The sequence below is a fragment of the Triticum urartu genome, chromosome 6, assembly GCF_003073215.2.
Source record: "Triticum urartu cultivar G1812 chromosome 6, Tu2.1, whole genome shotgun sequence".
Lineage (NCBI taxonomy): Eukaryota > Viridiplantae > Streptophyta > Magnoliopsida > Poales > Poaceae > Triticum > Triticum urartu.
In genome coordinates, this window is record NC_053027.1 from 558,336,002 (window position 1) to 558,363,808 (window position 27,807).

The 27,807-nt window shown below is 44.1% G+C and overlaps 2 protein-coding genes, 2 long non-coding RNA genes and 1 pseudogene across 9 annotated transcripts; 3 read left to right on the forward strand and 2 right to left on the reverse strand.

Annotated features, from left to right (window-relative positions):
• Positions 1-2,471: 2,471 nt before the first annotated feature.
• LOC125515362 lies at positions 2,472-16,922 on the reverse strand. Of its 3 annotated transcripts, none has more exons than XR_007286973.1 (4): positions 16,106-16,922; positions 15,261-15,354; positions 7,576-7,867; positions 2,472-3,141 (listed from the first exon to the last, which is right to left on the reverse strand). It is a non-coding gene; the product is annotated as an uncharacterized LOC125515362 (long non-coding RNA). The 3 variants fall into 3 exon arrangements; XR_007286972.1 differs by having other exon boundaries at positions 16,110-16,910; XR_007286974.1 differs by lacking the exons at positions 15,261-15,354; positions 16,106-16,922 and adding an exon at positions 8,101-8,983.
• Positions 3,459-7,569, forward strand: LOC125515361 (annotated as a pseudogene).
• Positions 9,350-15,235, forward strand: LOC125515359 (probable LRR receptor-like serine/threonine-protein kinase At3g47570). 3 transcript variants are annotated; one of them, XM_048680822.1, is made up of 4 exons: positions 9,396-9,497; positions 11,128-11,228; positions 11,556-14,306; positions 14,391-15,235. In XM_048680822.1, exons 3-4 carry the CDS (start codon positions 11,564-11,566, stop codon positions 14,834-14,836), a joined length of 3,189 nt encoding a protein of 1,062 aa, XP_048536779.1. In that variant the 5' UTR covers positions 9,396-9,497; positions 11,128-11,228; positions 11,556-11,563; the 3' UTR covers positions 14,837-15,235. The 3 variants fall into 3 exon arrangements, with proteins under 3 accessions (XP_048536777.1, XP_048536779.1, XP_048536778.1); XM_048680820.1 differs by lacking the exon at positions 11,128-11,228 and having other exon boundaries at positions 9,350-9,497; XM_048680821.1 differs by lacking the exon at positions 9,396-9,497 and having other exon boundaries at positions 10,468-11,228.
• Positions 16,923-20,006: 3,084 nt separating the features above from the next.
• LOC125515364 lies at positions 20,007-27,630 on the reverse strand. Its single transcript, XR_007286976.1, has 3 exons — positions 27,400-27,630; positions 26,520-26,859; positions 20,007-20,912 (listed from the first exon to the last, which is right to left on the reverse strand). It is a non-coding gene; the product is annotated as an uncharacterized LOC125515364 (long non-coding RNA).
• Positions 20,907-26,521, forward strand: LOC125515363 (probable LRR receptor-like serine/threonine-protein kinase At3g47570). 2 transcript variants are annotated; one of them, XM_048680823.1, is made up of 3 exons: positions 20,907-22,318; positions 22,798-25,548; positions 25,633-26,521. In XM_048680823.1, exons 2-3 carry the CDS (start codon positions 22,806-22,808, stop codon positions 26,067-26,069), a joined length of 3,180 nt encoding a protein of 1,059 aa, XP_048536780.1. In that variant the 5' UTR covers positions 20,907-22,318; positions 22,798-22,805; the 3' UTR covers positions 26,070-26,521. The 2 variants fall into 2 exon arrangements, with proteins under 2 accessions (XP_048536780.1, XP_048536781.1); XM_048680824.1 differs by lacking the exon at positions 20,907-22,318 and having other exon boundaries at positions 22,536-25,548.
• Positions 27,631-27,807: the final 177 nt, after the last annotated feature.

Consider the following 27,807-nt stretch of genomic DNA (forward strand, 5'->3'; position numbering starts at 1 on the left):
CTACATATTCTACGAAGATCTTTATCGGTCAAACCGCATAACAATATACGTTGTTCCCTTTGTCATCGGTATGTTACTTGCCCGAGATTCGATCGCCGGTATCTCAATACCTAGTTCAATCTCGTAACCGGCAAGTCTCTTTACTCATTCTGTAATGTATCATCCCGCAACTAACTCATTAGTTGCATTGCTTGCAAGGCTTATAGTGATGTGCATTACCGAGAGGGCCCAGAGATACCTCTCCGACAATCGGAGTGACAAATCCTAATCTCGATCTATGCCAACTCAACAAGTACCATTGGAGACACCTGTAGAGCACCTTTATAATCACCCAGTTACGTTGTGACCTTTGGTAGCACACAAAGTGTTCCTCCGGTAATCGGGAGTTGCATAATCTCATAGTCATAGAAACATGTATAAGTCATGAAGAAAGCAATAGCAGTAAACTAAAACGATCAAGTGCTAAGCTAACAGAATGGGTCAAGTCAATCACATCATTCTTCTAATGATGTGATCCCGTTTATCAAATGAAAACTCATGTCTATGGTTAGGAAACATAACCATATTTGACCAACGAGCTAGTCAAGTAGAGGCATACTAGTGACATTCTGTTTGTCTATGTATTCACACATGTACTAAGTTTTCGGTTAATACAATTCTAGCATGAATAATAAACATTTATCATGATATAAGGAAATAAATAATAACTTTATTATTGCTTCTAGGGCATATTTCCTTCAGATGTTCGGTGGCCGAGGAGAGGATCACAGTTTGGCCGCATACACATCAACCATGATAGAGCGGAGGGTCATGCCAAGATCATGATAGACTACTTTGACCCAAAGCCTACCTATCCAGAGAAGTATTTTTGCCGGCGCTTTCGGATGCACGCAAGTCTTTTTCTGACCATTGCAAAAGTTGTTGAGAGATATGATGATTGGTTCAATCTCCGGAGAAATGCATGTGGAGAGATAAGTGCAAGCCCTCTGATGAAGTGCATTGCGGCTGTTTGAGTCTTAGCATATGGGTGTTTGTGTGATGCAATCGATGACTATGTCCGCACATTGGTGAAGACTCAGTCTTGGAGGTTGTTTGAATGTTCACTAAAGCAGTGATCGCTTTCTTTGGCCCGGAGTACTTGAGAACACCAACCAAGGAAGACACCCAGAAGCTGATGACTAGGGTGAAGCAAGAGGATGGCCAGGGATGCTTGCATCACTTGACTTTATGCATTGGACATGGAAGAATTGTCCTGCAGGGTGGAAGGGTCAGTACAAAGGCCACTACAACGATCCAACAATCATTCTTGAGGCAGTTGCATCGAAGGATCTTTGGATATGGCATTCATTCTTTGGTTTGCCTCGCTCTCACAATGACTTGAATGTGCTGTCGAGACCACCGTTGTTTTCTAGGCTTATTAAAGGTGAAGCTCCTGCTTGTAACTACTCGGTCAACGGGCACAACTACTTGATGGGTTACTACCTTGCGCATGGCATCTATCCACCATTGACCACCTTGGTCAAAACAATTCCGTGTCCAAAAGGTAACAAAAACATTCACTTTTCCCAATGTCAAGATGCTGCTAGGAAAGATGTTGAGAGAGCCTTTGTTGTGCTTCAGAAGCGTTTTGCAATTGTTCATGGCCTTGCCGAGTACTGGAGCTCCAAGGTTCTATCATGACTTGTTGCATTATATTGCATAACAGGATCATTGAAGACGAGAGAGGTATGCCTAAGAACTTTCGGTACATCACCAACGGGACTCCGGTAGAGCCTGGCTATGGTACGAACATTATATTGGCATTCTTTGAGGAGCATTGCAAGATCGAAAGCCGTCAAGTTCATGCTCAGCTCCAACAAGATCTTGTTGAGCATCACCGACAACGTCTTAGTGAGTCCTAATTGTTCTATCACATGCTATTTGCTACATTTGAACCATTCAACGTGTTTAAACTTGAATATTTGGTTTGTCGGTTTGTAAACTATATTTATGATTTGCTTGAACATTCAAATTTATGTTTAGTTTCTATATGTGTGATAATATGTAGTTGCAATATATACTAAAATCGCAAAGTTCAGAAGAAACAAAAATTTACTCCGTTATATATAGGGGATCGGCTAGGTCCGGCCAAAACTTAGTGGCATAAATATACTCCGGATACTCCACTATTTTTAGGGGATCGGTTAGAAATGCCGTAATGTAGTGCATCCCCTTGCTGCACTATACTGACGTAGCTTAGTGTGCTTCCCTAGCTGAGTATTGTTTCTCGTTTTTGTTACAGTGAACTGTTGTAGGTTTAGCAGAGTGGACTTTTGATATTTGTTTTATACAGAGAACTACAAAAGTTTGAAGATTGAACATCTATTTTCTATGAGTATTTTTTATGCAATGACTGATGTAGTGTAATGCCAGGCTACCAGCATGAGTTTAGTGTATTTCTCGGAATAAACAGTGCGTCCTTTATGTCTATATATATAATAAACACCTCTTTTCTCTCTATTTCACCACCTTTTACGAATAAAGCAAATCAGACACATATGCATAGAACTCGGTTTACTCAAACGAAATATAAATACGAATTTACAGCTTGGCGAAGATTCTCAACAAACTGATAGTCTTCGTTTGAGAAAACAAGACGCTGTAACTAGTTGTCCAACTGAAGAGAAGTTGGTTCTTCTCCACTACACATTTCTTTTTCTTTTTTTCTGCTAGGGTCCGCCACACATTTCGTCCTTATAATCTCACAGCCTGTTTCTGCTTTGCTGTGTATCCATCCAAATCTAGCGCAGAAACAGCTGCTTCATCCCAAGAGCAATAATAAAAAGCAGCTACAGCAGCGGCTGCTCTCCCCCTGCTGCTTGCCGCGCTCGACGCCAAAGAACTCCCGAGGAGTCGGCAACTGGTAGTGCCTTCTTTACCCGGCAAGCGCCGTGCCACACTCGATACAAAGAAACCACACCACCAGGATATAAAAGAAGGTAGGTGATTCATATCTCGTCAACTTGCGCTTTTGCATTTGTGTAGGAAAGAGGTCTTTTACAACCTTGTATTTGTACATACCTGTATTTTGGATACTGTAGCGTATGCCCGTTGCCAAAGACACATGTGCTGCCATCGACCATCAATCCGGAGCCGACAGATCTAGTAAACAGGAAAATAAATTACCAAGGATACACAAGTGTAATATATAGTTCAAACAAGAGAAAGAAGTTAGAACTCATGTTAGGTATTTTTAAAAGAAATAGAACCCGTTGAAGTACAAGGCTGAACTATCAAAAACAAACAAATATTTTAGATCCCATGGAACTGACACAGAAAAATGAATTGTAATTCAAGAGGTTTTCGGAGAGAGGAAACCTGCACAAATACACAACATTTATGCTTGAGGTAACACAAAAGCACAACTCCAAGGGATTTTAGTTGATACCAACAACTCTAAGGACAAGTTGTAACAAAAAACACATCATTTCTCTGATTAGTCACTTAATGCGAAATATGGCGTGCAGGTTGCAAGTCTCAGTGACTAGAGGGGGCGCTCGGCTTGAGTCAAGGCTCTGCTCAGCTGCTTTTCAGTTTTTCTCAACAAAATCTGATAGAATTCTTTCTTTTTGTTACTACTTAATCCTAAACTTGACGGTATGTGTAATTTCCTCATTTAAAAAAAAATAACCAGAAAGGTAGAGAAAAACAATGGATTTGAAAATGTATTAAACAGTAGCAGAAGAGGGAGATTAGCCATAAAATTTATCAGAATATGTTCACTAGTTTTGAGTGTAGCATATGGAATTATTCAAAGCTTGCAATATTTCTCTAATTCCCAGTGCCTTCAATGTTCCGTGTTCTTCCGTTGCTTCTCTTGCCATATGTTCTCCAGTTGGCATCAGTGAGAGCATTCGACAATAGGACTGATGGGGATTCCTTGCTGGCATTGAAGGCGAGCCTAAGCAACCAGCATGGTCTCCTAGCTGCATGGAACACAAGAGTGGCTACTGTTCGTGGCCAGGCATCGGTTGCAGCCATAAGCACAAGCACAGGGTCACAGTGCTTAACCTCTCTTCGGAAGGTCTTGGTGGCACCATCGCACCTTCCATTGGAAACCTCTCCTTCTTGAGGACTCTAGACCTTAGCAAGAACAATTTGCAAGGTGAAATACCTTCCGCAATTGGTCGTCTGTCTCGCCTACGACATCTTATTTTATCCAACAACTCCCTTCATGGTGATGTAAACACTGGATTGAAGAATTGCACCAGCCTTGAAACAATAGAAATTGATTCAAACCGTTTGACTGGAGAAATCCCTGCTTGGCTCGGAGACTTGTCAAGCCTCAAGGTCATAGACCTGAACAAAAATAACTTTTGGAATCATCCCGTCATCACTTACCAATCTCTCAGAAGTGCAAGAAATATATTTTTTCAAAAACCAACTCGAGGGTGCCATCCCTGAGGGCCTTGGCAGGCTTGGTAGCCTTGCCTACATAGACCTGGGAGAAAATCGCCTCTCAGGCACCATCCCAACAGCTCTCTTGAACCTTTCCTCTTTGATATCCTTGGGCGTGGGAGCAAATGATTTGGGCGGTAAACTACCCTCAGACTTTGGGGATCACCACCCAAATCTCAAGGAACTAATGATCAACTTCAACCACTTTACTAGGAACCTTCCAGCTTCTCTTGTCAATTTAACTAAGATATTTCGTCTAGAAGCTTTCTACAACAAATTCACCGGAAAATTGCCTCCAGAGATTGGAATGATCTGCCCAGACTCCCTCAATCTTGGGAAAAACCAGTTCATGGCGACTACTGTACAGGACTGGGAGTTTATGACGTTGTTGACAAACTGCACCCGCCTCCGTATATTAAACCTACAATATAACATGCTAGGTGGCGTGCTGCCTAGCACAATTGCCAACCTATCAACACAACTCCAAGTGCTATATGTTGGACTCAATGAGATTTCTGGAAAGATACCATTTGGCATAGGCAATCTTGTTGGGCTAAATCAATTGCAGCTATCTGGTAACCAATTTACTGGTGCCTTGCCTGACACCATGGGAAGGCTAAATTCACTACAATATCTGGTGTTCAACCATAACCTACTGACAGGGTTCATGCCATCCTCCCTTGGGAACTTGACACAGCTACTAATTATGTGCACAGATGGCAACATGTTTGAGGGGCCACTTCCACCAAGCCTCGGGAGACTATCAGAGATAACTTTAGCAACATTTTCAAACAACAAGTTCACAGGTCCATTGCCTAAACAAATCTTCAACCTATCGTCTCTGTCAGACATCCTGGATTTGTCAAGCAATTATTTTGTTGGTCCTCTTCCACCTGAAGTAAGCGGCTTGACAAATCTTGCACGCCTACACTTATCACAAAACAACTTGTCAGGGCCCCCACCTGATGCACTCAGCAATTGCCAAAGTTTGACAGAACTCGGATTGGACGACAACTCCTTCGTTAGTAGCATTCCCTCATCTATCAGCCAAATGCGAGGCCTGTTGCTACTAAATCTTACAAAGAACACACTTTCAGGTGTGATTCCTCAAGATTTAGGTCTAATGGGTGGCCTTGAAGTATTATACCTAGCACACAACAACTTGTCTGGTCATATACCAGAAAGTTTGGAAAACATGGCATCATTGTACCAGTTAGACCTGTCCTTCAACCATCTTAATGGCAAAGTTCCATCACGTGGAGTGTTCAGTAATGCATCTGAGTTTTCGTTTGATGGGAATTTGCGGCTTTGTGGTGGTATATCAGAGTTACATTTGCCCCCATGCCAACCAGAATCCGTGGGACATGGCTTGAGCAAACGTCATTTGACTATCACTCTAGTTACCTCAATTGCTGGCATGATTCTGGCTTTGAGTGTGATACTTGTTTACTTCACAATGAGAAAAAAACCAAAAGCACGATCTACAACCACAGGAGGATTCCAGTTGATGGATGACAATTATCCCAGAGTTACTTATGCTGAATTGGTCCAAGGAACAAGTGGCTTTGCAGTAGACAATTTGCTTGGCAGAGGAAGGTATGGATCTGTGTATAAGTGTTGTCTGCTGCTAAAAAATATGATGACCACAGTAGCTGTAAAGGTTTTTGATCTTCAACAGTGTGGCTCTTCCAAAAGCTTTCTAGCTGAGTGTGAGGCACTCAGTAAGATCCGCCATCGCAACTTGATTAGTGTCATAACTTGTTGTTCAAGCTCTGACTTGAATCAAAACGACTTCAAAGGCATTGTGTTCGAGTTCATGCCTAATGGGAGCCTAGATAGGTGGTTACACATGGATGTACATGTATCACATCAACTCCAAGGCTTGACATTGATCCAGAGATTAAATATTGCAGTTGATATTGCTGATGCACTAGATTATTTGCACAACAACTGTGAACCACCAATAATTCACTGTGACTTGAAGCCAAGCAACATTCTTCTCAACGAGGATATAATTGCTCATATTGGGGACTTTGGCCTTGCAAAGATTCTTCCTGAACCAGCAGTTGAGCAGCTGATCAATTCAAAGAGCTCAGTTGGAATAAGGGGAACAATTGGATATGTCGCTCCAGGTAGCTAAACTTTTCTCTAAAATAACATACTGCACAACATTAATTTTGTATGCAAAATCACTAATTCTTATCTATGCAATGTAGAATATGGCGAAGGTGGTCAAGTTTCTTCATGTGGAGATGTGTACAGCTTCGGAACTGTCCTCCTCGAGTTGTTTACAGGCATGGCGCCTACTCATGACATGTTTAAAGACGGGTTGACCCTGCAGAAACATGCCCAGAATGCTTTTCCAGGGATGCTAATGCAGATTGCTGATCCAGTCCTATTGTCCACTGAAGAAGCCAATGCTAATAGTTTGCAGGATGGCAGCAACACAATGGAACACGCCATATTCTCTGTCATGAAGGTTGCGCTATCATGCAGCAAGCAAGCACCGACAGAGAGAATGTGCATCAAAGATGCTGCTGCAGCAATTCACAAGATAAGGGATGGCTATGTTAAAGGAAGACAAAATGAGGAAGTTGTTAGAGCTAATGCAAGGCATTTTGCTGCAGAATCAACGCCAGCACCCTAAAGTGAAGCCACACACTCACGCTCAATAATTGGCTTTGTAGTGCTTATATTTGCACTTCCCGTGTGATTTTGATATGTTAGTTTCTAGCCGGCCATGTTCTCTTAGCTTGTCGATCTGTCCTTTGCAGCCTGTCTGGCCATGCAACAGTTATTATGGTTTGTATGTGGGGATGTCTACATTGTGAACTAGTAATCTCATTTGTATCGGCTACTGTTTGTCTTGTCTTTGCTAAATACTGATATTAGTGAATTATCTTTCATCTAAAATAAAGTTATAACTGCATGACATATACACCAATAGTATGCTCAATAACAACAAGACCGGACAAATATATACTTTGTTCCCAGGAGTTTAGTGGTCATTATATGATGGAAGGTTTGTATAAACGATGGGCAGATACAAGCTGAATATGTATATAATCTCTTATTTACGTTCTACTAGAAGAAAAAGAAGGAACTCTTTTAGATGGAGAAAGGATATCCGGTACTCACCATACTCAGGGGTTCAACATAGCGGCATGTCGCAGCCAATGTTTTCAGTTCCTTCTAACTGTCTTTATAAATCCATACATGTTTTCTCCTGCTTTTGGGAAGGGAACATAGAGTCAGTGTTCAGAAGACATCGAGGAAATAACAACGCGGTTCAGAAAAAAGGAAGTGAACATCACTGAATAATGATACTGCTACTGAGACATCAAGTAATATGATATGTACGCATCTTATAAATGTAGTTCGCCTTTTGCCGCTCCAAACTTTTGACCAGGTTCTTCTTCCTCCTCCATCTCTAAAACATATGACAATCCAAGTCAAACATCAATACCATAAACCAACAAAGTCATGATGCTTATTTTGGCTCTGCTATACTACTGCCAAGACTTCAACTCCTACTGGTCCATTTCGCCATTATTCATGGCAAGAGCCAACTTCATTCATCTCCAGATTCTTTCCAAGAATATCCCACAGCAAAAATACTATTATTTCTGTGTTTTCCAACAGGAGGATTTGATAGGCGCTCACATTCAGATAGACACTGCTCGATTCAGTCAGTCCCGCTAAGCATTCCCTGGATGAATCCCTGAAACCATGGATTATTTTGCACGGATATTTGCACAGATCGAAGTATTCTAGCCTCTACAGAGTTACTGCCTCTAGATTGGGAGGATTCGACTGGAGGATTTTAGCAGATAAAAGAGGGATGGGCAAGATAAGCACCAGCACCGAATACATACAAACTAGACGATCCAATCCCAACGTAACCGAATGTCCAATCAAGGGTGGAGAGATTAATCTGTTTGTCAATTCAGATCGCCGTAACTCTTCAGTGTGAAGAGAGGCTACATATCAGGACAACTAGTGAAAATGATAAACTCATTTCAAAGCCAGCATGACACCACAGCCTAATCAGCTGGCACTCTTAACCTTTTTTTCTTCTTCTAGAAATTTCTGAATTTGATTTAGACTTTTACCCAGTCAAGGCGGGTGTCTATACTTGCTGTCATTGTCTGGTACACTAATGAGGCGACGAATAGCTAGAGAAGACAATAGGGCATCATTTTCTAAAACACTAGTCAATCCGTAATAATTGTAAAATTCCAAAAACAAGTAACAGAAAACAAGATAGCACTTCCAGACTTCTAGACTGCACAGGTATTATCCCGTATTCCCGCAAAAAAACTGGGTATTATCCCGTAGATATTATCGAGCATAAAAATGCTTGGCCTTCCTGACTCCTCTCATTTTATGTACCGAAGGCTGGTACATCAGTGGCGACATATGAAACCAATGGAGGGAGGAGCCTTGACGATATTTTTTTCGCAACGCAGGCATGCATACAAGCTAGACGGCACAATCCGATGAAACTAAAATCCCGATCAAGACAAAATAGATTAATCTGTTCGCTAATTCAGATTGCGGCAATTCTTTGGTGCGGAGAGAGGCTGTATTTCAGGAGAACCAGTGAATAATGATGACCTCATTTCAAAGTTAGCATGACAACACAGTCCAATCAGATGGCACGCTTCAGTTTAACTTCTTTTTTTTCTAGAAATATTCTGAATTAATTTCATTTGATCTTTTACCCAGTCTATACTTGCTGTCATTCTCGATACATTAAGGAGAAAACAACTAGATAGAGAAGAAAACGGTGGCATCGTTTTCTAAAAGACTATTTGGTCCGAATTGTAAAATGCCAAAAGCAAGGAAAGAGAAAACAAGATACTAGCACTTCCTGACTTATATACAGAAAGGGTATTATCCCGTAGATATTATGGAGCGTACAAAATGCTTGGCCTTCCTGACTCCTCTCGTTCATAGTGCATACAAGATAATTACTGAAGGTAGGAGCTACATACCAGGCAACAGCGCAGGCAGGAATACGGGCTTCTCCTCAGAAATCAGAAGCAGCAAATCAAAAGGTGCGTCATACATACCTTGCTTCACATTTCTCTAGACAGGACTCTGCATTCAATTATCTCTTTGCGATGGGGCTGGATGGAGGGGATGATGGAGCTGGAGCAGCTAACTAGCTGTTGTATCTTGTCATTTTGCCATTTTCATTCATTTTCTTGGCCTACTGCGTCAGATGTAGTTATTACCTTGAAGTCTGGGCACATTTGGTACTCTGTCAGAGTCTTGACAGGTTTTATCGATTCATAGGATGCTTGTCGAAAGCGTTTCAGTGGGTTTTTCCTGGCATAAGTGGAGGCTTCTGATATTGTTTTTTCTGTGTTCTGCATGTATGGTATTGTTTCCATTAACAGAAATAAATGGAAACGGGTGAGTCCCAGTTTGAAAGAAAAAAAATAGCATTTCTCTTGTTCAGGTATTTGAAAATGAAGTTCTTGTAAGACCAAATTTGTCCAAGATATGAATATGTAGAGCACCACGGTTTGTGTTCTCTTGAACCGGATGTATAATGAACTAGAAAATCATCTGAGGTTTAAACGTGCAAAACCGAAAATATTCCCTGATGAAACTGCAAAACTAAAAATATTCCCTGTCAAAATGTGAGGTAGTACCAGGTTCTTTTTTCCTTTAGCATTGGGCTAGCACTATTTTCCCATTTGGCAATGAGTTCTCGAAAAGGGTAAAAAAATCTTTTTAGAAGGAAACGAATAAATTATAACAAGCAATTTTCACAGTAGGCTAATAATTCTTGCAGAACCCGCTTGTGTAATTTTTGCAGTGCAGTTGCTTTTTCCCTGAACCGGATTTGTCCCCTCTCCATTTATCACAGGAAATATTCAGTTCATACAGACCGGACAGACGGAAACAGAGAGCGAGTTCATCATGCACTAATAGGAACCCACTGCTGGGTGGCCCCACTCAAAACACCAGCTACGGGGTAAAAACCCATTAATGTTGACGACTGCAAATTCAGATAGATGCAAGCAACAACCAGATTACAGGACCACCATCAGCTACTAGCCATCAACTAGGACGCCGCAGCAGCATCAGCTACTAGCCAGACGGAGATCAACAGTGCCAGTTGCCGGTCCAGCCCCCATTTGGGTGTGTGCCAACTCCCAGGCATTCCGCAGGCGCAGCAGCAGCGAGTAAACACGAACTAGACGACCCAATCCAAGAAACCACATGTCCAATCCAGGAAAGATTAATCTGTTCGTCAATTCAGATTGCCGTAATTCTGAAGTGTGAAGAAAGGCTGCTTTTCAGGAGAACCAGTGGAATCTCATTTCGAAGCCAGCGTGACAACACAGCCCAATTGGCTGGCACTCTTAAGTTTTTCTTCTAGAAATATTCCGAATTTGATTTAGTATCTTATATCCAGTCAAGGCTGGCGTCTATACTTGCTGCCATTCTTGATACATTATTGAGGCAACAACTAGCTAGAGAAGACAACAGGGCATCGCTTTCTAAAACATTAATTTGTCTAATCAGTCCATAATAATTGTAAAATGCCAAAAGCAAGGAAAGATAAACAAGATAGCACTTGCAGGCTTCTAGACAGCTAGGGTATTATAACCCGTAGATATTATCGAGCATACAAATAATTGGTTTTCCTGACTCGGCTCCTTTCATTTATAGTGCATACAAGATAAGTACTGAAGGTAGGAGCTGCATACCAGGCAGCGGCGGAGGCAGGAAAACGGTCTTCTCCTCAGAACCTAGAAGCAGCAAATCAAAAGGTGCGTGATTCATACCTTGCTTCTCATATTCTCTAGGCGAAATTCAATGTGTCCACTTTTTGGAAGGGTTGTTGAACCTTGTATTTGCGGACACCATTTTTTTGGATCTTAGAGGGCTCACAATCACCAAAATTGAATTGAGGTTCTGAAAAGATGAAGTCAGAAAAAATAACAGAAGATGGTAAAGAGAACAGAACAATGGAGTTGAACATATATTAAATGATACCAGTAGAGGATAGCCATAATAAATAAAATGATCAGGATATCATTGGTTTTGAGTGTAGCATATGGAATACTTTAAGCTTACATTTTTCCTCTGATTCCCAGCGCCTTCAATGTTTCCTGTTCTTCTGTTGCTTCTGTTGTCATGTGTACTCCAAGCAGCATCAGGGAGAGCATTCAGCAATAGGACTGATGTGGATTCCTTGCTGGCATTCAAGGCAAGCCTAAGAAATCAGAATGGTGTCCTAGCTGCATGGAACACAACGACTGGCTACTGCCAGTGGCCAGGCGTCGGTTGCAGCCATAAGCACAAGCACAGGGTCACAGTGCTTAACCTCTCTTCAGAGGGCCTTGGTGGCACGATTGCACCCTCCATTGGAAACCTCTCCTTCTTGAAAATTCTAGACCTCAGCCAGAACAATTTGCAAGGTGAAATTCCTTCAGAAATCGGTCGTCTGTCTTCCCTACAACAACTTTATTTGTACAACAACTCACTTCATGGTGATGTAAATGCTGGATTGAAGAATTGCACCATCCTTGAAGTAATCAGCATTTTCTCAAACCGTTTGACTGGAGAAATCCCTGCTTGGCTCGGAGACTTGCCAAGTCTCGAGTTCATAGACCTGAGCAATAACAACTTCACTGGAGTCATCCCGCCATCACTTACCAATCTCTCAGCAGTGCAAGCAATCCTTTTACCCACAAACCAACTCGAGGGTGCCATCCCTGAGGGCCTTGGCAGGCTCGGTAACCTTGCCTACATAGACCTGGGAGAAAATCGCCTCTCAGGCACCATCCCTACAGCTCTCTTGAACCTTTCCTATCTAATAGACTTGGGCTTAGTGGAAAATGATTTGGGCGGTAAACTACCCTCAGACTTCGGCAATCACCTACCAAATCTTGCATACCTACAACTCAGAGGTAACCATTTTACAGGGAACCTTCCAGCTTCTCTTGTCAACTCAACAAAGATATATGCAATAGAAGCCTCGTTCAACAAATTCACCGGAAGATTGCCTCCAGAGATTGGAATGCTCTGCCCAGTCCACCTCAGTCTTGGGAAAAATCAGTTCATGGCGACTACTGTGCAGGACTGGGAGTTTATGACATTGTTGACAAACTGCACACGCCTCAGTTTCTTGAACCTCCAATTCAACATGCTAGGTGGCGAGCTGCCAAGCTCAGTTGCCAACCTATCAGCACAACTCCAATCACTATATGTTGGAGTCAATGAGATTTCGGGAAAGATACCACTTGGCATAGGCAATCTTGTTGGGCTAAATAATTTGCAACTATCGGGTAACCTGTTTACTGGTGCCTTGCCTGAAACCATAGGGAGGTTAAATTCACTACAATTCCTGGAGTTGGAAGATAACCTACTGACAGGGTTCCTGCCATCCTCCCTTGGGAACTTGACACAACTACTAAAGTTGTACATAGATAAAAACACGTTTGAGGGGCCTCTTCCAGCAAGCCTTGGGAGCCTACAAGAGGTAACTGTGGCAACTTTTTCAAACAATAAGTTCACAGGTCCATTGCCAAAAGTGATTTTTAACCTATCGTCCCTGTCAGACGTCCTGGATTTGTCGAGCAATTACTTTATTGGTCCTCTTCCACCTGAAGTTGGCGGCTTGACAAACCTTGCACGCCTATTCTTATCACAGAACAACTTGTCAGGGCCCCTACCTAATGCACTCAGCAATTGCCAGAGCTTGACAGAACTCAAGCTGAATGATAACTCATTTGATAGTAGCATTCCCTCATCCATCAGTAAAATGCGAGGTCTGATGTTGCTAAATCTTACAAAGAACACACTTTCAGGTGTGATTCCTCGAGATTTAGGGTTAATGGATGGCCTTCAGGAGTTATACCTTGCACACAACAACTTGTCTGGTCATATCCCAGAAAGCTTGGAAAATGTGGCACCATTGTACCAGTTAGACCTGTCCTTCAACCATCTGGGTGGTGAAGTTCCATCACGGGGAGTGTTCAGTAATGCATCTGGGTTTTCGTTTATGGGGAATTTGGGGCTTTGTGGTGGTATATCAGAGTTACATTTGCCCCCATGCCAGCCGGAATCCGTGGGACATGGCTTGAGCAAACGCCATTTGACTATCACCTTAGTTACCGCAACTGCTGGCATCATCCTGGGTTTGAGTTTGATGCTTGTTTTCTTCACAATGAGAAAAAAATCAAAAGCTCAGTCTACAACCACAGGAGGATTCCAATTGATGGATGACAGTTATCCCAGAGTTACTTATGCTGAATTGGTCCAAGGAACAAGTGGTTTTGCAATAGATAATTTGATTGGCAGAGGAAGGTACGGATCGGTGTATAAATGTTGCTTGCTGCTCAAAAATATGATGACCATAGTAGCTGTAAAGGTTTTTGATCTTCAACAGTCTGGCTCTTCCAAAAGCTTTCTAGCTGAGTGTGAGGCACTTAGTAAGATCCGCCATCGGAATTTGATTAGTCTCGTGACTTGTTGTTCAAGCTCTGACTCGAACCAAAATGACTTCAAAGCCATTGTGATTGAGTTCATGCCTAATGGGAGCCTAGATAGGTGGTTACATATGGATGTACATGCCTCAGACCAACTCCAAGGCTTGACATTGATGCAGAGACTAACTATTGCAGTTGATATTGCTGATGCACTAGATTATTTGCACAACAACTGTGAACCACCGATAATTCACTGTGACTTGAAGCCAAGCAACATTCTTCTCAACGAGGATTTAGTTGCTAACATTGGGGACTTCGGCATCGCAAAGATTCTTCCTGAACCAGCAGTTGAGGAGCTGATCAATTCAAAGAGCTCAGTTGGAATAAGGGGAACAATTGGATACGTCGCTCCAGGTAGCTAAACATTTCTCTAAAATTACATACTGCACAACATTAATTTTGTATGCAAAATCATTAATTCTTATCTATGCAATGTAGAATATGGCGAAGGTGGTCAAGTTTCTTCATGTGGAGATGTGTACAGCTTCGGAACTGTCCTCCTCGAGTTGTTTACAGGCATGGCGCCTACTCATGACATGTTTAAAGATGGGTTGACCCTGCAGAAACATGCCGAGAATGCATTTCCAGGGATGCTAATGCAGATTGCTGATCCAGTCATGTTGTCCACTGAAGAAGCCAGTGCTAATAGTTTGCAGGATGGAAGCAACACAATGGAACATGGCAGCAATGCCATATTCTCTGTCATGAAGGTTGCACTATCATGCAGCAAGCATGCACCGACAGAGAGAATGTGCATCAGAGATGCTGCTGCTGCGATTCACAGGATAAGGAATGGCTATGTTAAAGTAAGACAAAATGAGGGGGTTGTTACAGCTACATATACCGCAAGGCATTTTACTGAAACATCCAGGGCAGCCCCTTGAACTGGCATCACACACTCACTCTTAATTAATGGCTTTGTAGTAGTTATATATTGCACTCCTATGGTTTTGATATGTTAGTTTCTGGCTGGCGATGTTCTCTTAGCTTGTTGATCTGCCGTTTGCAGCCTGTCTGTCACTCTGCCTTCAACAGTTAATATGGTTTGTATATTGGGATGCCTAAATACAGATATTAGTGAATTCCCTTCCGTGTAAAAGACAGGTATAACTGCATGATATATGCACTAATAACACGACTGGACAAATCTGTATTTTGTTCCCAGGAGTTTAAGTGGTCTTTATATGATGGTAGATTTGTATAAATAAAGGGCAGATACACGATAAATATGGTATCATGATTCTGTTCTATAGAAGAGAAAATAAAAAGGAAACTCTTTTAGATGGAGAAAGGATATCCGGTACTCACCATACTCCAGGCGGTCATTACAGTGCCATATCACAGGCAATACTTGTCTTCGGTGTCTTCTATCCGCTGTCATTTAAAAATGCAACTATTGCCCCTGCTTTTTCGGAAGGGAAGACAGAAGTGGTGTTAAGTAGGCAGTGAGGAAATAACAACGCGATTGAAAAAAGGAAGTGAACATTACTGAATACAATAATAATAATAATAATAATAATAATAACTGCTACTGAGACAACAAGTATATGCTATGTACGCATCCTATAAAATGTAGTTCCCCTTTTGCCCTCTAAATTTTTGACCCTATTTTTCTTCCTCCTCCGGCTCTAAAAAAAATATGATGATCAAAATCAAACACCATGTCCAGAAACCAACAAAACACCCTTATTGAAACATACACCAACAAAGCCATGATGTTTATCTTGGCTCTGCTATACTGGGAAGACTTCAACTCCTACTACCTACTAGTCTCCCATTCAAGATACTGACAGAGTGAAAATCAATATGTAAGGTGTCTCCTATTTTACCATTCTTCATGGCAAGATCCAATTTCATTCATTCTTAGTATCATTCCCTTTTCCCACAACAAAATACTAGTATTTGTGCGTGTTCAAACAGGAAGATTTGGTAGGCGCTCACATTCAAGATTCAACTAGAGGCTGCTCGATTCAGGCAGCCAAATTTCACGTATACCCTGGATTAATCTCAGAAACCATGAATTATTTCATAGGGATTTGCACAAATCAAAGTATTCTAGCCTCTACAGAGTTACTGTATATGGATTTCGAGGAATCAACTGGCGGATTTTAGCAGATAAAAGAGGGATGGACAAGAATCCCGCGCATACTTACGAACCAGATTAAGTGCGCAGACGAACTGGCGACCGCAGGCTAAATACCCCCGGCCGGCGGGTGCGGCCGTTGCTGGAGGGGAAGGGGGAGGCGAGGGGTGTGCGCTTGTGGTTGGACTGGGGATAAAAGGTCGCAGAAAGCGAGCAGACGCCATGGTGGGCGGTAGATTGGTAGGGTCCACGAAGGCCAGCCGCAGAGAAGCAGGGGCGTGAAGGGTGGTTCCCGTCGAGTTCACCGGCGGCGGCTTAGGTGCGGCGGGGGACTACCATTGATTTTTTTATTTTTTTTGAGACGAAGGGACTACCATTGATATGTTCAGACGGAGTGGAAACAAAATACTCGCGCAGCTATTGGGCTTGTTGGGCTCGCACAAATCAGTCCTTAGGCTCAGGGACGTGGCCTTTCGGGCCGGGCTTGGGTTCTGTTCTGCGGCCCAAAAGAATATCCGGGGCGGATTGGGCCGGGCTTCTATTTTTGCAACTTTTCGGGCGGGCTTACATGTACGCGCACCGGAAAAAACAACATGCGGGCCACGCTTTCAGGCTTTGCGATTGTAGTTTGTGTTGGGCTTCGTGGTTGGGCTTGGGCTTGAGAAAATAAACCTTTTGGACGTTGGGCCAGGCTCAGGCTTGTAGTTTGTGTTGGGCTTCTTCAGGCCAGGCCCGACATATGAGGTTTATGGGAAAGGCGGCTTCGAAAGTACAGTTAAGGTCAGTTCAAGTCTTTCTCAAGGTGTTGTTTTGGTGATGGTGGCGTGGACCATTCAGTTGAGTATTCTCCAATCCCGACTCCATCTGGGTAGCGTATCCCCTCTTCAGATGGCGAGTCAAGTGACTGTAGGAGCCCATTTATGTTGCACATTGATGCACCAGGTGGTGTGTTCTAGGTGTTGTGGCGGTTGTCGTCTTGAACGACACTACTGGTTTGTAGGGAAAGAAGGCAAGACGAAGATCCAGGGACACAAAAAGCGATTCGAGGACGGCGGATCCTGCAATCCTACCTTGCGATGTCCACAGCATGTGGCATGTTCAGGATTTGAGAAGCATCAGTCGTTCCACATCGAATTTGGCTTCGCCGATGCTGGGCCTCTTCTTTGGCTCAGAAAGCCCCCATGAATGATGGTGCTTCATCTTATCCGACCATGGTGATCAGCCATGATGACTTTCTTCTCAGAGATTTTTATGCAAACTACTCTACTTCTGTGTGACAAGTTTTTTTTGTTTTATTTTAGTGCATCAGCATGCATGACCATGATTGAACCGATTACACAACTATTACTAGCTATTGTAGATGCCACAGGAAAGCACAAACGTTCATGACACGGAACGTCTTTGCCAATGCTAAAAACATTTTCTAAATTAAGTTGAAGTTGTGTACGGTGGAAACATCAACCACTCATTCGCTTATAGATTCGTGCACCAATGCTTCCTCCCCTGAAGACATTGTCATGGGTCTCGTCTCTTTGCTAGGACTCCGTAGAAAACCTTTGTTTGTTTACTCAGAATCGGCAGCAGCGACACTTTGCATCGTCACCCTCCTTGGACGTTGTTATGGGATCCGGCTTGCCTGCTCCCTCTCCATGCTTTCATCTGTACTCCCACCTCATCCTACGGCTGTCTTTTTTCTTTTTCTTTTCTAATCTAATCATCTCCCCCCTAATTTTAAGGGGGTGGGGCCGGGCCTTATTTTGTTTCAATCAAATCAAGCCACGTATGCGGAAGCACGGAGGGACGCACACACTATAACAAAAAGACACATCCGTGACATTTTGGACCGAACGAAATTTTTTTGTCATACATATGACACTTCTATGACGATAATTGTGACAAAACCCGGTATCATCATAGATATGGTGGGCTCCTACTTCTATGACAAAAATCATGACAGAAAATGGGCTTTTCGTCCTGGACGGACCGGAGACGCAGCTGCATGACATTCTTTGGTCCGTCCATGACGGAAAAACCCGTGGTAAAAGCGAGGGGAGGAAAATTTCAGGGAGTTCCCGGTTACGGTGGGAGGTCGGGGCCGAGCGATGCGCGTTTCTCTCGTACACGTACGCGCGTGTGTGCGAGGCGTTGGCTCTAACTAAACCCGAGCGAGGCGTTGGGCTCTAACTGAACCCGAGCGATTGCACTGCAGGCTATGCGTTACTGAATCCGAGCGATCGATCGATGGCTGTTAACTGAACCTGATCGAGCGATTCCTTGACTACTGCTGCTAACTGAAGCCGATCGATGGGATGAACAGTGAGCGTTGCGGGGGGGTGGATGAACAGTTAGCGGTAGCGTTGCCTCTGGATGAACAGGACCCCATGGTGTGGTGGAGGGCTGGATGAACAGTAGACGGTGGAGGGGTGCCCGTGGAGGGGTGGATGAACAGGACCCCGTGGTGTGGAGGGCAGGATGAACAGTAGACAGTGAAGGGGTGCCCGTGGAGGGGTGGTTGAACAGGACCCCATGGTGTGGAGGGCTGAATGAACAGTAGACGGTGGAGGGGTGGTTGACTAGTAGCCGGTGGAGTAGCGCGTGGTGGAGGCTGGATGAACAGGAGTCCGTGAAGGCTGGAGGAGGTCGACGGTGGATGAACAGTAGCTCGTGGAGGCTGGAGGGGGTCGACGGTGGAGATGAACAGTATCCCGTGGAGTCCCGTTTTGCGGTACGCCACACCCCTCGTGATGAACAGGACCCCCGTTTCGACCGTAGCGCTCCAACACAAGTCTGTTTCCTCCGTTTTGCGGTACGCCACACCCCTCCCAATCAACAGGACCCCCGTTTCGATCGTAGGAGGTTCGTTTCTTCCGTTTTGCGGTACGCCACACCCCTCCCGATCAACAGGACCCCCGTTTCGACCGTAGGAGGTCCGTTTCCTCCGTTTTGCGGTACGCCACACCCTTTTCGATCAACAGGACCCCGTTTCGACCGTAGGAGGTCCGTTTCCTCCGTTGTGCGGTACGCCACACCCTCCCGATCAACAGGACCCCGTTTCGACCGTAGGAGGTCCGTTTCCTCCGTTGTGCGATACGCCAGGCCTCGTTTCCATCGTCTTTTCCGTCCAAGTCCTCCCATGAACACGACCACAATTCCGTTCCGACTCATGAACACGACGACGACGCTGTTTCTCCGTTCCGACCCAGCCATGTACACAAGCCCTCGCCGTACGTATGCGCGAGTAGGCGTTCGAGACCCCGCCCGTATGTACACATACGTGGCAGTATTTTCTTTCTTGCACCCTGGTCGTTGTACGTACGTGTACATGCTATGTGCGCGCCTCTACTACGACACGTGCGCGCCTCTAGTACGGCACGTGCGCGCCTCTACATCCACCAGTATATATGTACGTACACGTTCGTGACCAGAATGACAACGCTACGTACGCTTCGACCAGGTGGGTCCCGACTGTCAGGCACTTCCTTGCCTGCGAAGATGTAGCTGGTGGGTCCCAGCAGTCAGGGGGGCGAAATACGGTGGCCCGTCCGGTGGGTCCCCGTTGTCAGGTGGAGGAATAATTATTTTGCACGTAATAAGGATGCACTTCCTTGCTGCGGCCGTGGACCCAGCTGTCAGCCTCTCCACGCACAGTCCACGTCCGATAGAAGTCGTTCCTTGACCACGTTGACCACGCCGCGCCGAGAGCACCAGGGCGGTGGACGGCGGCGAGGCCTAGGAAGGGGACGACGGGGAGCCGGGAAACCCGCGGCAGTGGAAGCCCCCGCGCGCGGAGAGGAGTATGAGGGTTCACTGGTTCGGCTGCGGTGTGAGGCTGCCGTCGCCGCAGGGCCTGACCAGCGGTGGGAATAGTAGGGGGCGGTGAGGCCTCCGCGGCAGCACAGCGGGCCACGGAAGGCAGGAGCATGCGACACGACCGGCGCTGCTTTGGGCGGCTGGAGCAAGAAGACCAGAGGTTGAAGAAGCACTACGGCTGTTGAATGGACATCGTACGGTCACTAGAGTTACAATCGTTTATATTGAGTAAGTTGACAAAGTCCTTCGTCCCCGTCACTGGAGCTAGAATGGTTCTCTATTCCTTTAGGACTGGGCTAGCTCTCTTTTCACATTCGGCGATGAGTTCTCAAAACGGATTTTTTTTTTCTTTTTAGAAGGAAATGAATAAATTATAACAAGCAATTTTCGCACTGGGCCACCACTTCTTTGCAGAATCTGCTTGTGTAATTCTCACAGTGCAGTCGCTTTTTTCCCTGAACCGGGCTTGTCCCCTTTCCATTTACCACAGGAAATATTCAGTTCGTACAGAACGTAGGTGTTATGATCCTACTAGTAGCAACAACAGCAACAGGGATCTTCGATTTTCTCTCACTCAAGTGTTTGATTCAATCCAGCAATCCGATTACAGAGACAAGAGAGATGGAAGGAGAACAGATGCCTAAATCTGGGCCCTTCGTCCGCACGAAAAGTGACCCGTCGGATTCCAAAATCATCCCCACTGCTAACATAGGACACAGTCGTCTTTGGAGTACTTCGTGCACGGGGCTGGTGGTCGAACTGACTTGAGGGTCCCACCAGCCAGATCATCAATAGTATCTTCAGTCTGAACGTTGCTCCGCACTTCCACTGGTTCAGCTTCGACAGTATTAGCTTCAGTCTGAATATTGTCCTGCGGTTGCGCTGGTTCAGCTTGGACCGTTTGCTTCAGCTTACATTGTCACATTTGGCCATGGCACAAGCTCGACACCTCGACGCTTCTCCCAACGACGCTGCATTCGGGGCGTGATAGTAATGAGACAAGAAAGAGAGAGCGAGTTTGATGCACTAATAGAAAACCCGCTGCTAGGTGCCCCCACCTGAAACACCTGCCACGGGGCAAAGACCCATTAGCACTGACGAGTGCACGTTCAGCTAGATACAAGCAACGAACAGATCACGGGAACACCATCAGCTACTAGCCATCAGCGAGAATGCCACAACAGCATCAGGTACTAGCTAGACAGAGATCAACAGCTCCGGTCGTCCGTAATACATACAGACTAGACAAGTCAATCCAACGAAACCAAATGTCCAATCAAGGGTGGAGAGATTAATCTGTTCAGATCGGCGTAATTCTTCGATATGAAGAGAGGCTGCATTTCAGGAGAACAAGTGAAAATGATAAACTCATTTCGAAGTCAGCATGACGACACAGCCCAGTCAGCTGGCACTCTTAAGCTTATATATTTTTTTCTTCTAGAAATATTCCGAATTTGATTTAGTCTTTTACCCAGTCAAGGCGGGTGTCTATACTTGATGTCATTCTCGATACATTAATGAGGCAACGACTAGCTAGAGAAGATAGCAGGCATCGTTTTCTAAAAGACTAACCAGTCCATAATAATTGTAAAATGCCAAAAACAAGGAAAGAGAAAACAAGATACAATCACTTCCTGACATCTAGACAGAAAGGATATTATCCCGTACGTATTATTGAGCATACAAATGGTACACAAACTCCTCTCGTTTGTGTACCGAAGGCTGGTACATAAGCCTGACAGTGGCGACGTATGAGATCAATTGAGGGAGGAGCCTCGACGATATTTGGTTAAGGAAGAAACAAAATGTAAGGTAGTACCCGGTTCCCTCGTCTTTTAGCACTGGGATAAGCACTCTATTCTCGTTTGGCAATGAGTTCTCGAAACGGAAAAAACTATAGCAAACACTTTTCGCACTGGGCTAGCACCTTTTCGCAGATCCCCCTTGTGCAATTTCCGCAAAGTAGACGATCCAATCCAACAAAACCAAATTCCCAATCAAGGCGAAGAGATTAATATGTTCGCTAATTCAGGTTGCGGCAATTCTTCAGTGCGGACAGAGGCTGCATATCAGGAAAACCAGTGAAAAAGAATGACCTCATTTCGAAGCTAGCGTGACAACACAATACAATCAGATGGCACCCTTCAGCTTAACTTCTTTTTTTTAAGAAATATTTCGAATTAATTTCATTTGATCATTTACCCAGTCTATACTTGCTGTCATTCTCGATACATTAAGGGGGCAACAACTAGCAAGAGAAGACAATGGGGTATCATTTTCTAAAAGACTAGTTGGTCTGTAATAATTGTAAAATGCCGTGGATATTATGGAGCATACAAATGCTTGGCCTTCGTGACCCCTCTCGTTTATAGTGCATACAAGATAGTGCCAAAGGTAGGAGGTGCATTCTAGGCAACGGCGCAGGCAGGAAAAGCGGTCTTCTCCTCAGAAACTAGAAGCAGCAAATCAAAAGGTGTGTGATTCATACCTTGGTTCACATTTCTCTAGGTCAAATTCAACGTGGCCACTTTTTGGAATGGTTGTCGAACCTTGTATTTGCAAATACCAATTTTTTGGATCTTATAGAGCACACAAGCACCAAAACTGAATTGAGGTTATAAAAAGGATGAATTCAGAAAGAAAAAAATGGAAGAAGGTAAAGAAAAACATAATAATAATAATAATAATAATAATAATAATAATAATAGGGTTGAAGATGTATTAAATGATACTCCCTCCGACTGAAAAAGCTTGTCCCTCAAATAAATGTATCTAGCACCAAGTTAGTGCTAGATACATCCATTTGAAGAACAAGCTTCGGACAAGTTTTTTCGGATGGAGGGAGTACCAGAGAAGGATAGCAATAAAATAAAATTGATAAGAATATGTTCGTTGGTTTTGAGTGTAGCATATGGAATTACTCAAAGCTTACATTTCTTCTCTGATTCCCAGCGTCTTCGATGTTATCTTTTCTCCTGTTGCTTCTCTTGCCATACGTACTCCAACCAGCATCAGTGAGAGCATTCAGCAATAGGAGTGATGTGAATTCCTTGCTGGCATTCAAGTCAAGCCTAAGAAACCAGCATGGTGTCCTAGCTACATGGAACACAACTACTGACTTCTGTCAGTGGCCTGGCGTCGGTTGCAGCATTAAGCACAAGCAAAGGGTCACAGTGCTTAACCTCTCTTTTGAGGGCCTTGGTGGCACGATCGCACCTTCCATTGGGAACCTCTCCTTCTTGAGAATTCTAGACCTCAGCCAGAACAATCTGCAAGGTGAAATACCTTCATCAATTGGTCATCTGTCTCGCTTACGATATCTTGATTTGTCCAACAACTCATTGCATGGTGAAGTAAACGCTGGATTGAAGAATTGCACCAGCCTTGAAAGAATTAACATTGGCACAAACGGTTTGACTGGAAAAATTCCTGCTTGGCTCGGAGACTTGTCAAGTCTCACCGGCATAGACCTGGCCGAAAACAACTTCACTGGAATCATCCCGTCATCACTTACTAATCTCTCAGCAATGCAAATAATCAATTTCTTCAGAAACCAACTCGAGGGTGCCATCCCTGAGGGCCTTGGCAGGCTTGGTAGCCTTGCCGCCATAATCCTGGATGGAAATCATCTCACGGGCACTATTCCTACAGCTCTCTTCAACCTTTCCTCTCTAATACAGTTCAGTGTGGTAGAAAATGAATTGGGCGGTAAACTGCCACCAGACTTTGGGGATCACCTCCCAAATCTCAAGAGCCTACTCTTCGGAGGTAACCACTTTACAGGAAACCTTCCAGCTTCTCTTGTCAACTCAACTGAGATATTTCAGCTAGATGTCGCCTTCAACAACTTCACCGGAAGATTGCCTCCAGAGATCGGAATGCTCTGCCCAGACTACCTCAGCCTTGGAGTAAATCAGTTCATGGCGACTACCATGCAAGACTGGGAGTTTATGACGTTGTTGACAAACTGCACACGCCTCCGTGTACTTAACCTCCAGTTCAACATGCTAGGTGGTGTGCTGCCTAGCTCAGTTGCCAATCTATCAACACAACTCCAAGTGCTATATGTTGGAGTCAATGAGATTTCCGGAAAGATACCATTTGGTATAGGCAATCTTGTTGGGCTAAACCGATTGCAGCTAGCTCGTAACCGATTTTCTGGTGCCTTGCCTGACACCATAGGAAGGCTAAATTCACTACAATCCCTGCAGCTGTATAGTAACCTACTGACAGGCTTCATGCCATCCTCACTTGGGAACTTGACGCAGCTCCTAACCCTGTACACAGATCACAACATGTTTGAGGGGCCTCTTCCAGCAAGCCTTGGGAACCTAAGAGAGATAACTAGAGCAAACTTTGCGAACAACAAGTTCACAGGTCCATTGCCTAAAGAGATCTTTAACCTATCGTCCCTGTCAGACGTCCTGGATTTGTCAAGCAATTACTTTGTTGGTCCTCTTCCACCTGAAGTAGGCGGCTTGACAAACCTTGCACGCCTATACTTATCGCAGAACAACTTGTCAGGGGCCCTACCTAATGCACTCAGCAATTGCCAGAGCTTGACAGAACTCGGGTTGGACGGTAACTCCTTTGATAGTAGCATTCCCTCATCTATCAGTAAAATGCGAGGTCTGATGTTGCTAAATCTGACAAAGAACACACTTTCAGGTGTGCTTCCACAAGATTTAGGGCTAATGGGTGGCCTTCAAGAGTTATACCTTGCATGCAACAACTTATCTGGTCATATCCCAGAAAGCTTGGAAAATGTGGAATCATTGTACCAGTTAGACCTATCCTTCAACCATCTGGATGGCAAAGTTCCATCACGGGGAGTGTTCATTAATGCATCTGGGTTTTCATTTGGTGGGAACTTGGGGCTTTGTGGTGGTTTACCAGAGTTACATTTGCCCCCATGCCAGCCAGAATCCGTGGGACATGGCTTTAGCAAACGCCATTTGACTATCATCCTAGTTACCACAATTGCTGGCATAATTCTTGCTTTGAGTTTGATGCTTGCTTTCTTCACAATGAGAAAGAAATCAAAAGCTCGGTCTACAACGACAGGAGGATTCCAGTTGATGGACGTCAGTTATCCCAGAGTTACTTATGCTGAATTGGTCCAAGGAACAAGTGGCTTTGCAGTAGACAATTTGATTGGCAGAGGAAGGTATGGATCAGTGTATAAGTGCTGTTTGCTGCTCAAAAATATGATGACCACAGTAGCTATAAAGGTTTTTGATCTTCAACAGTCTGGCTCTTCCAGAAGCTTTCTAGCTGAGTGTGAGGCACTTGGTAAGATCCGACATCGTAATTTGATCAGTCTCATAACTTGTTGCTCAAGCTCTGACTCGAACCAAAACGACTTCAAAGCCATTGTGTTCGAGTTCATGCCTAATGGGAGCCTAGATAGGTGGTTACACATGGATGTACATGTATCGCATCAACTGCAAGGCTTGACATTGATGCAGAGACTAAATATTGCAGTTGATATTGCTGATGCGATAGATTATTTACACAACAACTGTGAACCGCCAATAATTCATTGTGACTTGAAGCCAAGCAACATTCTTCTCAATGAGGATTTAGTTGCTCAAGTTGGGGACTTTGGCCTTGCAAAGATTCTTTCCGAACCAGCAGCTGACCAACTGATCAATTCAAAGAGCACAGTTCGAATAAGGGGAACAATTGGATACGTAGCTCCAGGTAGCTCAACTTTTCTCTAACAGTACATACCGCACAACATTAACTTATCATGCAAAATTACTAATTCTTGTCTATGCAATGTAGAATATGGCGAAGGTGGTCAAGTTTCTTCTTGTGGAGATGTGTACAGCTTCGGAACTGTCATGCTCGAGTTGTTTACAGGCATGAGACCTACTCATGACATGTTTAGAGACGGGTTGACCCTGCAGAAACATGCCGAGAATGCATTTCCAGGGATGCTAATGCAGATTGCTGATCCAGTCCTACTGTCCGCTGAAGAAGCCAATGATAATAGTTTGCAGGATGGAAGCAACACAGTGGAACATGCCATATTCTCTGTCATGAAGGTTGCGCTATCATGCAGCAAGCATGCACCGACAGAGAGAATGTGCATCAGAGATGCTGCTGCTGCGATTCACAGGATAAGGGATGGCTATGTTAAAGCAAGACAAAATGAGGGGGTTGCTACAGCTGCATTTACCGCAAGGCATTTTGCTGAAACATCCAGGGCAGCCCCTTGAACTGGCATCACACACGCACTCTTAATTAATGGCTTTGTAGTAGTTATATATTGCACTCGTATGGTTTTCATATGTTAGTTTCTGGCTGGTGATGTTCTCTTAGCTTGTTGATATGCCGTTTGCAGCCTATCTGTCACTCTACCTTCAATAGTTAATATGGTTTGTATATTGGGATGCCCATCATGAACTGGTAATATCATTTGTATCGGCTACTATTTGTGCTAAATACAAATATTAGTGAATCCCTTCCATCTAAAGGACTGCATGATATATTCGCTAATAACACGATTGGACAAATCTGTACTTTGTTCCCAGGCGTTTAAGTGGTCAGTATATGATGGTAGATTTGTATAAATGAAGGGCAGATACAAGTTGAATATGCATATCTTACTTCTTTCTACTAGAAAAAAGAAAACTCTTTTAGATGGAGAAAGGATATCCGGTACTCACCATACTCCAGGCGGTCATTACAGTGCCATGTCACAGGCAATACTTGTCTTTAGTATCTTCTATCTGCTGTCCTTTAAAAATGCAACTATTTCCCCTGCTTTTTGGGAAGGGAACAGAGAGGCAGTGTTAAGTAAGCAGCGAGGAAATAACAACCCGATTGAGAAAAAGGAAGTGAACATTACTGAGTCTAATAATAATAATAATAATAATAATAATAATAATAATAATAATAATAACTGCTACTGAGACATCAAATATATGCTGTGTACGCATCCTATAAGATGTAGTTCGGCTTTTGCCGCTTCAAAGTTTTGACCTTCTTCTTCTTCCTCCTCCGGCTCTGTAAAATATGACGATCAAAATGAAATGCCAAGACCAGAAACCAATAAGGCGTCCTTCATGTAAAAATACAATAACAAGCCATGATGCTTATTTTGGCTCTGCTATACTACTGGGAAGACTTCAACTCCTACTAGTCTCCCATTCAAGATACTGACAGAGTGAAAATCCTAGGTGCCCCAAACAATATATATATAAGGTCTCTCCTATTTTACCATTCTTCATGGCAAGATCCAATTTCATTCATTCTTGGTACCGTTCCCTTCTCCCACAACCAAATAGTACTACTGTTATTTGTGTGTGTTCCAACAGGAAGATTTCGTAGGCGCTCACATTCAACTAAAGGCTGCTCGATTCAGGCAGCCAAATTTTACGTATACCCTGGATTAATCTCAGAAACCATGCATTATTTCATATGGATTTGCACAATCAAAGTATTCTAGCCTCTACAGAGTTACTGTATATGGATTTCGAGGAATCAACTGGCGGATTTCAGCAGATAAAAGAGGGATGGACAAGAATCCCGCGCATACTTACGAACCAGATTAAGCCCGCAGACGAGCTGGCGACCGCAGGCGGGTGCGGCCATTGCTGGAGGACTGGGGATAAGGTCGCCGTGGTGGGCGGTAGACTGGTAGGATCCACGAAGGCCAGCCGCAGAGAAACAGGGGCGTGAAGGGTGGTGCGCATGGCAGGGTGGTTCCGGTCGAGTTCACCGGCCGGCGGCTAGGAACGGCGGCGGACTAAGATGGAGTGGAAATAAAATACTCGTGCAGCCACTGGACTTGTTTTTGTTCTTTTAGAAAAGTCATTGGACTTGTTGGGCTCGTACAAAAGACTCACGACGTGCGCACTTCAGTTAAAAAAAAAAGCAGCGTCTATATCTCGCATTAGGCGAGACAAGAGGCAACTCTCGCTGAAGGTTTTTCTTTTTTTTTTCTTGAGGGTT